The 14,284-nt window shown below is 45.6% G+C and overlaps 1 protein-coding gene across 1 annotated transcript in view; it reads right to left on the bottom strand.

Moving 5' to 3' along the window:
* LOC144817691 (long-chain-fatty-acid--CoA ligase ACSBG2-like) overlaps positions 1 to 14,284 on the bottom strand; it is a 432,359-nt gene that overhangs the window by 311,896 nt on the left and 106,179 nt on the right. The window contains exons 3-4 of the mRNA XM_078674438.1: positions 13,931 to 14,019; positions 10,930 to 11,050 (exon numbers count right to left, since the gene is read on the bottom strand). Of these exons, the coding sequence (XP_078530564.1) occupies positions 10,930 to 11,050; positions 13,931 to 14,019 (210 nt within the window). The remainder of the gene's footprint in view (positions 1 to 10,929; positions 11,051 to 13,930; positions 14,020 to 14,284) is intronic.

The raw sequence follows: 14,284 nt of genomic DNA on the forward strand, positions 1-14,284 counted from the left end.
ACAAACTTTGCACGGCGGGGGTGGAGTGGGGAGGCAATGGGCTATCTAGGATGGTAACACATAGTCTGGTCGCGACGCAACCTCTGCCCACGAGTGCTGATCACCCAAACTGTCCCCAAGGGGACAGGATGTTAAGGGAGTTGGTAGGGGAGGGAGGGAGGGGTCACAGAATCTGCATGACCAGGTTGGGGGCGGTCAGCTGTGGGTGGGGGGTTGGGGATGCTGAGGAACGTGATCTGTTAATGGGTTGTTGTGTGGGAAAGTTGGGGGTTCAGTACACAGTGATTAGTGCAGTTGCATGCAACGAGCGAGCATACACGATGTTCTTTGATCATAGGGTTGGCGGGAACGGCTGATGTAGGCAACCCTGGGCAGGTTGACAGAGTTAAAGCACTCACGTGGAACGTCAGGGGACTGAACGACTACCGGAAACTGCGGAACGTTTTGAGCTACTTGCAAAGGCAACAGGTGGATGTGGCGCTCCTACAGGAAACACATCTCCCGCAGTCCAGCAATATGTTACATAGCAGGGGGCTGGAGGGGAATATCACATCAGCGGGCTTCACGACACATGCTAGAGGGGTACTTGCATGGTTAACCCCAAATCCAAATACACAAGTCAAAGTCAAGTCAAAAGGTTTATTTGTATTGGTACTCGACAGAGGACCACAAAAAGTTATTTACATTTTATATGTATAAAGAATACAATTGTATTAATACAAAGATAAAAAAGATTTTAAAAATTTGTACAAATTGTAACAAACAAATTCATTCAAAGGTTGACTACACAAAACCAAAAGTTCTCTCCCCGTTGTAATTCTACAGGAGCGGAGTATAGGATCAAGGTATCTAGTACGAGCTAAGGTTACTTTGTGATTAGGACAAACGAGTAATAAATGCTCTATAGTCTGATCACCCCCTGCGCACAATGTACATAATGGAGATCCTCCTGGATGCCATCTTGAGGTATATGCAGATACTGGTAAAATGCCCAATCGAAACATACTAATCGCTCTCCTTACGCCGTGTGTCAAGGTGAACCCAATGTAAAACCGACTTTGCTTGTATTCAAGTGCGTCTACAAACGACTTGTAGGTGGTAAGTTTGTTACAGTGTAAGGAGTCCAATTCATAGCTCAGTTTAGGGGTAAAACATTTTAAAACAGTTTTAGTTGTGCCGGTGACCAAGTAAGCAGCATTTCTGTATTAATATTTGCCATTCGAAATGCTACAGACAAGTTTTCTAAAAAGATTTGTTTTTTTGTATCTACCCCAAAAGACTCTTTTTGCAGCACTGACCTTAAAGTGTTCTCCTTCGCATGCAACAGGTTGTAGGCCCACCTGATTACATTGGCAATAGCTATGGCATAAGAACTTGTGATCGATAGTTCTAATCTCAGTGCCTGAACAGGTACAGCATCAGAAACTTTCATGATCCTTCTTAAGATTTTCCCTTCTTTTCGGTCCATGAAGACCCATTGCTTTATGGGAATATACTCCGTCGCATAAGATAATACAGGTGGTATTTTTACTCTGTATGTGCTTAGCAATGCAGAGAAATGTCTGTTCCCTGTTGCACTGTAAAGTCTCAGGAGAGCCGAGACGTGAATGTCAGTTTTCCTTTGTAAGTTTGATACCTGTATTGAGTTTGTTAAATCTTTTGAGAGGATCCTACCTAGATAGGGATAATTATCTACCTCTTCTATTTTATCTCCTCCGATCTTCCAGATATATTTGGCGCTTTGTTTTCTTCCCGAAAAGGCTATCACTTTAGTTTTCTTTATGTTTGGTACTAGATAATTTTCCTTTGAATATTTATACAAAATGTCCAATGATGCTTGCAGTCCGAAAGGGGTAAGATCTAACAATACTATGTCGTCAGCATAGAGTAATGAATTTATGCTTTGCTTTGCTATTTTTGGAGGTATACTAGAGCCTAATTGCAGGTGGTGAGGCAGGTCACTTAAGTAGAGGGAAAATAGGAGCGGGGCTAAGAGGCACCCTTGTTTTAGTCCATTCTCTGTTTGAATTCTTTTTGTAAGTCCCTTTTCCCCCCCCATTTGGACTTGACACCAGGTATTGGTATATAGGCTTATTATTACTTGTAACAGTTGTTCTTGAATTCCAAGCCTCCTTAGTTTTCTCCATAATGTTGGTCGATCTACCCGATCGAATGCCGTTGAATAGTCAATGAATGCAGCATAAACCACCTGGATTCTACGAGTAATGTATTTATCGAAAATAGCCTGGATAACTGCAATATTGTCTGTTACAGAATGCTTAGGCCTGAAACCTGCTTGAAACATGGGTATCAGACCCAACGAAAAGGCCCATTCTTTCAAGCGGTCTAGTACCTCTGCTGCAAACACTTTTCCCACAGCATCCACGAGTGCAATTTGTCGATAGTTCCCATCTTGGATTCTGCTTCCCTTCTTATGGATTGGGATAATAATGCTCCCCTGCCAAGATTTTGGTACATGACCGGTCTCAAAGATGTAATTGAAGAGAGGGCATAACAACTTGCTCCATTCCTTTGGTGCGACTTGTAACGCCTTAATCGGGATCTGATCCGGGCCAGAGGCTCCTGTAGTTCTCGCTTTACGTATGTTAAGTTCAACCGAAATGGCTGTAGTTTGTAATAAAGTACTCTTATCTTTTTCTTCATTCGTGGCTTTACTACTTTCATTTAGTTTTGTTGGGTTTGCTTTGTAGAGATCCGAAAGATAAGATTCCCAGTCGTTCGGAGGGACCGGAATAGATTGTAATTTCTTCTTTGACCCAGTTATTTTTGCGATTAAAAACCAATATTTACGTTGGTTATATTTACTTGCAGCTATCTGGATATCGACCCAGTTACGATCTTGTGAAGCTCTTTTTTCCCTTTGATTCTCGCGTCTCAGTTGGTTTTTCAATCTATTTATTTCCTTCTTTACTGTTGGCGAATAATTTATATATTGGGCGCGTATAAGTTTATTTAACTTTTTCTTTACTTCAGATTTCTTAAAGGTACATACATTTTTTCCTCCTTTCTTCTTATCGTTACCTTTTGCACCCGTTGATACCATACTTAGAATGAGGTTTTTAAAATCCTTAATTATAAATTCAAAGTTTTCTATAGGATTTTTAGAGAATCTTTTTGCTAGAAGCTTAGAATGATCGATCTTTGTCATGATTTTATCCAGGATCGAGGAATTCCAGAAGATGCGTCTCTGTTCGCTTTTTATCATAACGGTACTTTCATGATATATAATATGGCTCGGTTCTGAAGACTTAGGTATCCAATCTGTTGTTAGTTGCATAAATGCATGATCACTCTCTTGGCAGAAATGGTTGAGCAGATACGAAACTGTATCCAGCAGATCCATGCTGCTTATGATGTAATCTATGATAGATAAAGTCCCATTACCTCGTCTGGTGTACTTTGCAGGGATGTCCCCCTCAATAGTGCCATTCAATATTTGTCCATTTAGATGAGTTATTGCTGATATTAATAATTTGCCTCTTTTGTCGGTTAGTATACCCTCAGGGAATTGTGGGGTTATAGTTTCCTTACCTTCTTCTGAAAATAGTATTGCCCACCTGTTAATTTCGGAATTGGAAATTTTACTATTAAAATCGCCTACAATTATAAAAGATGAATAGGAATAATTTTCCATTATGTCCATAATCTTTTCCATGATGTTAAAAAATATTATATCATATTTTTTTCCCGGGGGAGCATAAACATTAAAGAGGAGAATTGCCTGTAATGGAGCAGTGCTATGTTTTTTTGCAAAGATTTGTATGCACTGTAAATTTTCTAATTTCGTATCTACAATTTCCTGTGCCCACAAGTGTTCTTCCCTCAGTAAAATGGCCAAACCACCTTTAGCATGTCCTCGTTTAGTGGGTATTGCTGGAATTTCATATACATAATAGCCTTTAAGAGTAAAAGATACAGTTTCCCATGTTTCTTGTAGAAGCAATATATCTGGCGGATTTCTCATGACCATGGACAGTTTATTTTTAGTTCTGCCTGCGATGTTCCAAGATATGATTTTTAATCCCGTGCTAAACAGAGTGTTGTTTGGTGTTAAAATTTTTGTTGCTATTCAGAGTCTCGGAGACCCAAGCCCAAGACTCTATAGTGGTATTATTTTCAGGTTCCGTAGCAACTTTATACCAAACTGCCCTGTGACCTTTATCCACCAGAATTTTTAAATTTTCATGCCCTATAGAATGGGTTCCAGGATATATGGTGTCTCGATCTTTGGTCATGCCATTATTTCTGTATCGCTATATTTTGTTTGCTGATATTTGTATCATCAAGTAACATTGAACTCACTCTGCTTTTTATAGGTGTTAAGATTTTCAAATTGGTCGTTTCATGATCTGAAAAAAGAAGATCTTTAGGGGTGCTTGATAATTTGTTGCTTGAGTCTAATTCCAAACATCCCTGTTTGAGTTGTAGGCTAGGTTTCGTTGAAGTACCATCAGTCTCCCCAATGATGTCTGATGCATGAAAACTTATTTCTTTACTTAACGATTGTGGATCTTGATTCTCTTTAGGCAAGAGTGCAGAGAAGTAGGCACTAATTGCTGGCGTATGGATTATGCGACCTTGTTTTATAGCTTTATCAGAGGATTTTCGTACAGCATTTTCAGTACCCATTCTTTTCATGTATACTGTCCGAGATCGCAGTTTTTTAAAGCCCATTTATTTTCCGGTAGTCGTAGATAATTATATCACTTATATCGTCACAGATATCGTTGAGGGTATTACTGTTTTGAATGGTTCTTGGTTATCACCACTAACTTACGGGAGACGGAATCGATCGCATGCAACTACAAAATATCTCGCTAAATGAAGACCAAGGTCCAAGTACAAGAAACCAAGAGGGGGGGCCCGTCCCGTCCTCGGACGGCCACAGACGGCCCGCCCTTTGCCCGGGCTTAGCCCGGCGTCCCGCACGCGTCCCGCTAGGCGTCAGCTGAATATATTTATAGGAGGAGCAAGGGGCGGGAAGAGACTCCAGGTGCGCTTTGATGGTCCTGCGCTGCAGCCTGGGTCTCGCAGTCCCAGCCCCTGTTGTAGAGCAGCCTCACACGCAGTTCCAAAGTATTCTTGGTCCCTGGGGTCGGCAGGTAGGCAAAGAAGCTATTAAAACACCAGTCTCTATGAAAGCAAAGCAAAGCTACGAGCGGCTCCCGCGAAGCGGGGGCCGCGAGCAGTTAAGGGGGAGGCAGCCAATCACAGGCCACTCACTCACGAACAGCCAATCGATGCGGAGCAGGGGCGGGAAGAGACTCCAGGTGCGCTTTGATGGTCCTGCGCTGCAGCCTGGGTCTCGCAGTCCCAGCCCCTGTTGTAGAGCAGCCTCACACGCAGTTCCAAAGTATTCTTGGTCCCTGGGGTCGGCAGGTAGGCAAAGAAGCTATTAAAACACCAGTCTCTATGAAAGCAAAGCAAAGCTACGAGCTTTAGAACTGTTGAGGGCGGACACGGAAGGGCGGTACGTTCTATCAAGATGCAAGGGACATAGGCTTGACTTAGTGCTAGTAAACGTGTATGGACCTAATTATGATTGCCCGGAGTTCTATACATCTCTGGCAGCGACGACCCATACTTACCGTAGTGCACAATTCTTGTGAGGTGGGGATTTCAACCTGGTACTTAACCCGACACTGGACAGATCGGCTGGCCCTGCCCGTAGACCCACCTCGGCTGCGCAAGTGTTAAATAGTGTCATGATTAGCATGGACTTAGAAGATGTGTGGAGAGCGCGAAATACAGCGCAGGGGGTTATACACACTACTCGGCCTATCACAATATTCATACACGAATAGATTACTGGCTGGCGTCTTCCCACCTGCTGGGGCAGCTTAGGGACTGTAGGGTCCTCCCACGCGCACTCTCCGATCACTCCCCGCTCCTGTTAGTGTTGGCTACTCCTAAGAAAATAATCCACCCTTTTACATGGCGCTTCCTGCCCTATTCGCTCCTGGACCCGCTTTTTAGGGGGGAACTGGTGGAAGCCATAGACGTGTTCTTCGAGACTAACATCGGTTCTGTGGAGAGCTTCCAAACAGTATGGGAGGCATTTAAGGTCTATATAAGGGGTATAGCTATGTCCAAACACTCGGGGGTCCTCAAATCCATCAGGCAAAGACTATCTGATTTTGAGAAGCGCTTGGCACAGTTAGAAGAGCGGCGGGAGAGGGATGGGGGCACTGCCTTAGAAGAAAAGATTTAGGCCCTGATTGCAGACTATAACGAGGAAGCAGACAGGGAGATTAAACATATGGGGAAGTACACGATGGCACGCATGTAGGAGAGAGTAACAGGCCAAGCTTGGTCCTCACCATTGTACTGAAGGGGAGGTGGTACAGGCCGCAGGTTACGGAGCTGAAGACAGGTGAGGGAATAGTCCTCACAGATGAGGCAGATATTGCACAGAGATTCTGGCAATACTACACGGGCCTGTACTCGTCTAAAAGTAGAGAACTAGACGAGGAAATTCTAGACTACTTGGAGCACATAAAGCTCTCCGCTCTCACGAACGTGCACAAGGAATTCTTAATGCTACCTATAGAGAAGGATGAAATCGTGGAGGCTCTCGCTGGCAGGAGGTCGGGCAGCACCCCGGGGGCGGATGGGCTCACGGACGGATTTTATAAAACGTTTCAGGACATACTACTGCCGCACCTGCTGACACTGTTCGATGATCTGTGTGTTTCGGGATGCATGCCACTGTCGATGAGAGAGGCGATCATGGTAGCTATTCCCAAGCCGGGAAGACGCCCGACGAGTGTAGCTCATACCGCCCCCTCTCCCTCCTAAACGTTGATACAAAGATATTCGCCAAAGTGCTGGCGCACTGGCTGGCGCTCTTGGCACCGTTGCTGGTTGCGCCGGAACAGGTGGGATTCCTCTCGAGCAGGAACCTTACATATAACATACGCACAGTCCTTGGCACTATGCAGCATGTTAAGCAGGACACGAAGGCGATTGCAGTGTTCCTAGACATGGAGAAGGCCTTTGACTCTGTGGAATGGCCCTTCATGTGGCAGGTGTTAACGAGGATGGGGCTGGGATTGCCGTTTAACCGTTGATAGGCACCCTGTACAACAGGCATAGGGCGAGGGTACGTCTCTGTAACCTGGTCACAGACTCCTTTCCTATAGGTAGAGGGACTCGCCAGGGATGCCCGCTGTCCCCCCTGCTATACGCCCTAGTAGCCAAACCACTAGCCTGCGCAGTGCGGGAATATCAAGAACGTGAGGGCATAGGCTTCCCTACTTACAAGATAGTGGCATCAATGTATGTGGACGACACCTTGTTATACGTCCGGCACCCGGAATTTTTTTTATCTGCGGTGCTCTGTGAAGTGGTGGCATTTCGTTGCACTTTCCGGTCTCAAGGTGAACTGAGCGAAGTCCCTGGCCTTCCCCCTGACCGCGGTCACGCAGGGATTCGACATGGAATTTTCGCTGCAATGGTCCACCGACTCGATTAGGTATCTGGGTATACGACTGCATACCGATTCCGAGATAGTGTTCAGAGAGAATTACGGCGTGGCCGTTAGTAAATTGGAGGACGATGTCGAAGCCTGGTGTAGGCTCCTGCTCGCTCTTCTGGGTCGCATCTCCGTCATGAAGATGGTAGTGCTCCCTAGAATGCTGTTTTTGTTCTCTAATCTGCCGATGGTACTACCCCATGTATTCTTCCAAAGACTAACCCAAATAATGATAAAACTCGCGTGGGCGGGCAAACAACCGAGGTTGCGGTGCAAGATTCTCATGTTGCCGTACAGTATGGGGGGCCTGGGAACCCCAGACCTGGAGCTTTACTACAGGGTGGCACAGGCATCGCACATGCACACTTGGGTGCACGGAGACGTGCATATCCCGCATGTTCGTATAGAAAAGCTGTTTGCTGACCCACTTCCCTTACCGGCGACTATTTTTAAGGCTGTTGATCAAAGGACTGGAATAATAGACTCCATCACAGCCACCAACCACGCTTGGCACAGTCTCTTGCAGCACCAGTGAGGGGTCTTATTGTACTCACCATGTATGCCGGTGGAATGGACCCAATGGCTGGCCCCATGCAGAGACAAGGGAGTGATAAGTGCTCTACACAAGCTGAACATTAAGCAGGCGGGGGACCTATTCCGGGACGAGAAGGCGAAGACTTGGGATCAAGTCAGTGAGACAGAAGGGGCGGGTTCACTTCTACAACGTTTCCAATACTATAGGGTACGCAGGGCCCTTTTGGAACTGCTGGGGGAACACCTTGCAGAACCACCAGAGGTCCGTGAACTCACCTATGTAATTAAGGCCGAGTCTTCTAGTAAGCTAGTGACGAATCTCTATAAAATAGCAGTGTCCCATAGGGGAAACCAATACGCAGCCGCTAGACTGGCATGGCAAAGAGACTTGCAGACTACGCTAGACGATGACATGTGGCACTACTGCTGCGTGAACAACAGGCGGATTTCACTAAATGGCAAACATAGGTTAGTACACTTTAAATTCATCAATAGGGTGTACTATACCCCTGAGCGCCTGCACCGATATGGCGTCCAGGAAGACGCAGAATGCGAAAGGTGCCATGCACTAGCGGCAGATTTTCTACACCTGGCGTGGCTGTGCCCGAGAATACAGGCTTACTGGGAGGAGATCGTCAGGGAACTGAGCAAGATAGTGGAAGTTGAGTTGGACCTAGACCCCGTGCTGGCACTTCTGGTTTATTCCAGAAAGTTGCCCAGGGCTGCGCGTAGGCTAGTGTACATGGGCATGCTTATAGCTAAAAGGGTGGTGGTCCTATGTTGGATGAGAGGACCAACGCCCACGGTTAAACGCTGGACACAAGACATGTTGTACTGCTGCGAACAGTCTGAAAATTACAGTGAGTTGCTGCCTCCTCGGAGCTGTCCGAAGAACTTTTGGGGACTGTTCCAAATGCATATAGTAGGCAGGGGGGTGGGGGAGGAGGCGGGGGAATCGACCAGTAGTGGGGGGGAGGAAACACTACATGATGCGGGCTGAGAGAAATGTTGATTGCAACCTGGGGTACCGCGGGGAATAACTTCCAGGAGAGGTCGATAGTGGGAGGGAACCGTATTCAGTAAGGGGTTTCTTATATATATTTTTTGGGTTATTGAAGGGTGATGTCTTGGGTGGGGCGTGTTCCTCTAGGCTGACCAGACAGCGATGAATGCATTGAACGCCACCTGCCCACTGTTGGGTTGTTGGCTGAAGAGCTGTGTAACTTTCAAAAGGCAGGCATGGGTCCTACAGCACTGAAGCGCTGCACTGTGTATGTTTAATTGGGAGGGAAGGGGTTTTTATGATTGTTGTAATTATGACTCGCAAAATTTTGTAAAACATTGAATAAAAAAAATAAAAATTAAAAAGGTGCAGTCACCGTCATGAGTGGGAAGTGGTGACCCATCCGCTGAGATCTAAATCTGGCCCTTAATCACTTAGTCGATTCTTGAAATCCACCAGTGGGTAAGGCAAGAAGCTGTAGTTGTACATGGCTCTAAGAGGCCAGAACATTTAACCCAAATTCCATTTAAACCAGTTTTCAGAGCGGCAAAAAGCTCAAAGTGAGTTAAGGCTAGTTTTCTTTCCCCGCTAATGTGAGCCCTCCTTGGGCAAGCTTCTGAAACTTGTCCCTGTTCTGGTGGAGAAGTGTGGCTCACTGGTAAGAAGCGGCAGACCCTGAAGCAGAGATCGGCCCGGGACCAGGGTTCAATCCCCGACGCGGCAGGGTCTTGGATCAATGTCCGCGGATTTGATAATTCTCGCTGAGGTGCCTATGCTAACCATGGATCCCACTCTGCAACTCTGGGCAATAGCTGCTTAATCTCCACAATGGCCCCTTCAGCACCGGGGATGCCTGGCTTCACCTTGGAGGTGCCCAGGAGTGACCATCTCACAGGGAAAGCCAGGACGGGTTCCCCAGCGGTATACAGCGCCAGGACACTCCGAGATGGAGTAACAGTACGCTTTACATGTATACTTACCTTACCTTACCTTCTCAAGGGGTTGAGAAAATGATTACATTTCCATTTGTTCCAATAGGTAGGAAATCGGTTTTCGCCGTGGGTCACGAGATTGAGCAGTACACTCTGCTGCCTTCATACAGATCTCCAGGACAGTAACTCACCCTGGACTGAGCCCAACTCGGCTCGTTTTCTATTATGTGCTACAACTCTGCGTCACACTACTTGAGCGACATTGGACTGTTTATTTGACAAATCCTTGCCTCATTTGATTTTACCTTGGGAATCTACTACATTCCTACGCCAGCTGGGATGGAAGTGCAACTGGCGGAGTGATCGATTCATTTCAGTTATTCGCCATAAAACTCTGAAGAAGTCGTGGGTTTACACCCTGATGAAACACGCGTTGGCTGGGCAATCAATCTCCAATAAACACAAAGAACACAGGATACCTGGAGTGTTCTGCTATTATTTCACTCATTTGCGTGTTGATAGTAGTGTTTTGCTTCAATTTTCATGAATCTATGTTACGCAGTACAGGTTCTGCAGTTTAAAATAACGTGTGCACAGGCATTTGTAATATAATACTTGTGGGCCTTGTGTCTGTTTGAGGGGGTCAGGGTTATCCCTTCGCCTGTAGCCCCGTACGGTATAAATATCATCCATACACAGATGCGCACACGAGTAGGCGCCATCGCATACCGCACAAATCCGGACTAAAAGAGGTGCTGAAGCTCATCAGAACCCTTTGATCTCTGACAATCATGCTAGTCAAACTGACCTAAAGCTGCTCTGCCCATTTAATGCTCATGGTTAAGGTAAGGCGATCTTGGGGCGACTATGATGAAGGCCTCAAAATCCACCTGCTAATACTTTGTGCCTTAGATATCATTACAATATGTGTACAGGGAAGGAGAAAAAATGGGCGAACATCTCACCTGCAGAATCTTTTCCAGTTGGTGATGGTCATCTACAAGAAGGATGTTGGCTTCACTGTTGATGGCCACGTAGCGACAGGTGTCCGCTGTACTTGTGGGGTATATTCCTGCAGGAGTACCTCTGCAAACCAAGGAGGAGAGTTTGAAATTCAAGTCTTTGGGTTAAGAAGATGCTTATCTGTGTTATGATGGGCTTAAATGCTGCATGGTTGACTCCCAAAGACACTTTAATAATCCCCTCACAAGCTGGAACTAAGAAAGGGCCATCACAGCATAACAACAGGCTGGGAAAGGCGTGTTTGCTCTTTCCCCTTGTGATGGCATGAGGCGCATGCCATCCTCAAGGACCACTCAAAGATGGCAGCAGGTAACTATTCACCAGCAACCTTATGGGCGTGAGTTCCATCCTGATCCACCACCACCGCACACACTCACAGCTGTGCTCAAGGCTGCACCACCACTAGAACTCCCAGCCACTGAGTATATGCAAGTACAAAGCTCCTTACAGAGGCCTCTTCTGATGGGCTGTCTCTGGTTAGGATGACTCTTCTAGCATCCACTACGTAGGCTCTTCCTGCCCCTGCATGTAAGCCCACGAAAGCACTTCACCTACCTCTAAAGCAAGATCTTCACTATGTATTTTCATTTAAAAGCACTCTTTTTTACACATATGATTTGTGGTGTGCCCACCACCATACCACCCGGAAAGCACCTGATCTCAACAAAGATTTTGGGGTGCTGGGGATTAGGCACTTAGAGAGGCTGATTAATCTACATTCCAGAGTCTTTGGTGGTTGGAGGCAGCAAATGCCTGTCCAGTAACAGCAGAAAGTACCCCTCACTTCAGCGGGGAATACTCATAGCAAGAGGAAGGGGAGAGGTTTTTAGGTTGTGTGAGGGCAGAGCAGCACTGTACAGTACTTTCAGAATCTGCTTTTGAGTCTAATTATATACAATGTTCGAAGATTCCGTCTTCATCACATTTCATCGCTAACTCCACTTTATTCCCTTGTTTCCTCTATTTGAGATTTTAGGGTCATTTGCGATTTCTATTTCTTGATATGTTGTTATCAGGCCTGTGAAGGGTTTTAATGCCTTACTGCATTTTCCCCCTCTAGGGCAGACATTTCCTTCTCTTTCTTACATTATTAGAGTTAGCACAGTTGTAGTTCTTTACTTGAAGTCTCTACCTTGCCCATTCAAGGACAGTGGAGAGCAGTTATGTGGCAGCTGGAGAAGGTCACCCGCTTCATACCTTGCCAGAAGAAGGATAATGCAAGAGACAAGACATGAGGAAAAAACGTCCTTTGCACCACATTTGTCCTCCTTAATTATATTACAAGCTGCCCCAGCTTATCAAGGGCCTTAGGCCATTCAACCACATCACCCCTACATTAAAGGAACTTTGGGGCATAATATCAATAGCTTTATCTCTGCTTTTTTGGTTATAACAGCCAAAGAAGCGGAGATAAAAATATCACCCTATCCACAACAGGTTCGCACCCTTTTCCACTACACTTCCCTTTGCATCTCTAATGAGATGCAAAGTGGGCGTTCCAGAGAAAAACAATAGGAGAAATGTCGCTAAGCGGCATTTCTCCTATTTCCAAGCTTCGCGCTAACCCTGTTAGAGACCAAAAAAGCAGCGCTAAACACGGTTAACGCTGGGTTTTTACATCTGCTAATTTTCAGATGTAGCCATGTAATCCAATGGAAGGTGGATTACATGGCTAAGATCACCCTGCCCTATCAGCAAGGTTTCGCTGGTTGCAGTGTGATTATCGCTGGATTTCCAGCTATAATCACACTGTTTACCAGCTAACGCATGGATTCCTATCACTTGGGAGATAAGTGTTGCTGATAGCACGCTGCCTCCGTGATAGAATCCAGTGTTAGCCTGCGATAATTATCCTCGGGCTAAAAGCGCTGAGCGATAATTATCGCATGACCTTGCTAATATGCCCCTTTATGTCTTCCATCTGCAGGCCCAGAACAAATTAATAAACAGTGGCAGCAGCAAAAAGGCCATAGGAAGTGGCATCCTTGCACACCTGGCCAAGAAACAACCCACCTCAAGAGCTCTTCTGGACACCAGGAACAAGATGGAGAAATGTGAGAAAGGAAACTGAAGGCAGGGCTGGGTAAGCAGGATCTGGAACAACATCTCCATCACCCTCAAACCTTCTGCATCCCGAAAGAAATAGAAGTTCTATCTCTTCAAAGAGAAACATGGGCTCCTGCCTGCAGTTTACAGCTCATCCTCCTCCCCTTCCTTAACCAGGTTTGTTTATATGAATATCACCATATAGAAAAATGCATAGATATAACTGTATTCTAATGTTTTCTTTTACAAGCCCAGTGTAAGAATCAAATACAATGGAGAGAGGTGTCATGTCCCAGGTGAATTCCTGAGTTTCAGTATCTCAAGAAGCTTGAGCCATGGTGAATGTTGTGTCTACATACAGTGTTGACAATCAGCAGGGCTGATTCCATCGGACTGGCAAATTGTAACTGTCAGGGGTGTTAGCTGCACTATTTATTATGTGCAGGCCCACTGGAATTATGAAGCAGGGGATGGACAAATTATGCTGCAGGGTTGAGGAAATTATGCGTCAAGAAAAAGCAAATTATGCAGTGTAATGCTGCACATTGTGGGATAGTATTACTTCATTATTTTGTAATTTGTAAACTTGTTAACAATGTCAGGGCATTGGTTGCATGTCCTTAATACCAGAATCACACACAAATATAGTAATAAGCAACAAAGAGGTGACCAGTGTCAACCTTTCCAAAGGGCCTTCCACTGCAAGGCAGCACATGTCGCTGCAGTGTTAGTAACTTTTCAACCTTTTGATCTAGGAACAAAACAATGTTTTGTTTTGTTAAAATCTTCATATTATGTGGCAGATGATGGTTTATGTGCCAATGACAGTGGCCACACCATTGCATAATTCCAGTGGACCTGATTATATGTAAAGTAAGAGCAAGAGGAGGCACTTACCCGGCCATGATTGCTCCAATGTGCCCAATGAACCACTCTGGGGCGTTGGCGCCCAGGATCCCAACGCTGCGGAAGCGCTCCAGACCGAGCTGCAAGGAAGAGATTTAGAGAACCTTGATCAGGAGCAGCTCTTCATCTGCCATGGTGCATAAGGGCAGCATTTAGTAGAGCTGAGGTGCCATCATCACCAGCACCTTGTACACACACTATTGGTAGGACATTCAAACCTTTCCAACTAATCAGTAAACGAATCAGCAGCCAATACAATGGAGCAAAAGGAAACTGAAGCTGGCTAACATGTTTTTCAAAGTTATACCAATGTTACTCAAACATCTCACTTCCCGCCTTCAGGGT

Source organism: Lissotriton helveticus, chromosome 2_1 (assembly GCF_964261635.1).
Source record: "Lissotriton helveticus chromosome 2_1, aLisHel1.1, whole genome shotgun sequence".
NCBI lineage: Eukaryota > Metazoa > Chordata > Amphibia > Caudata > Salamandridae > Lissotriton > Lissotriton helveticus.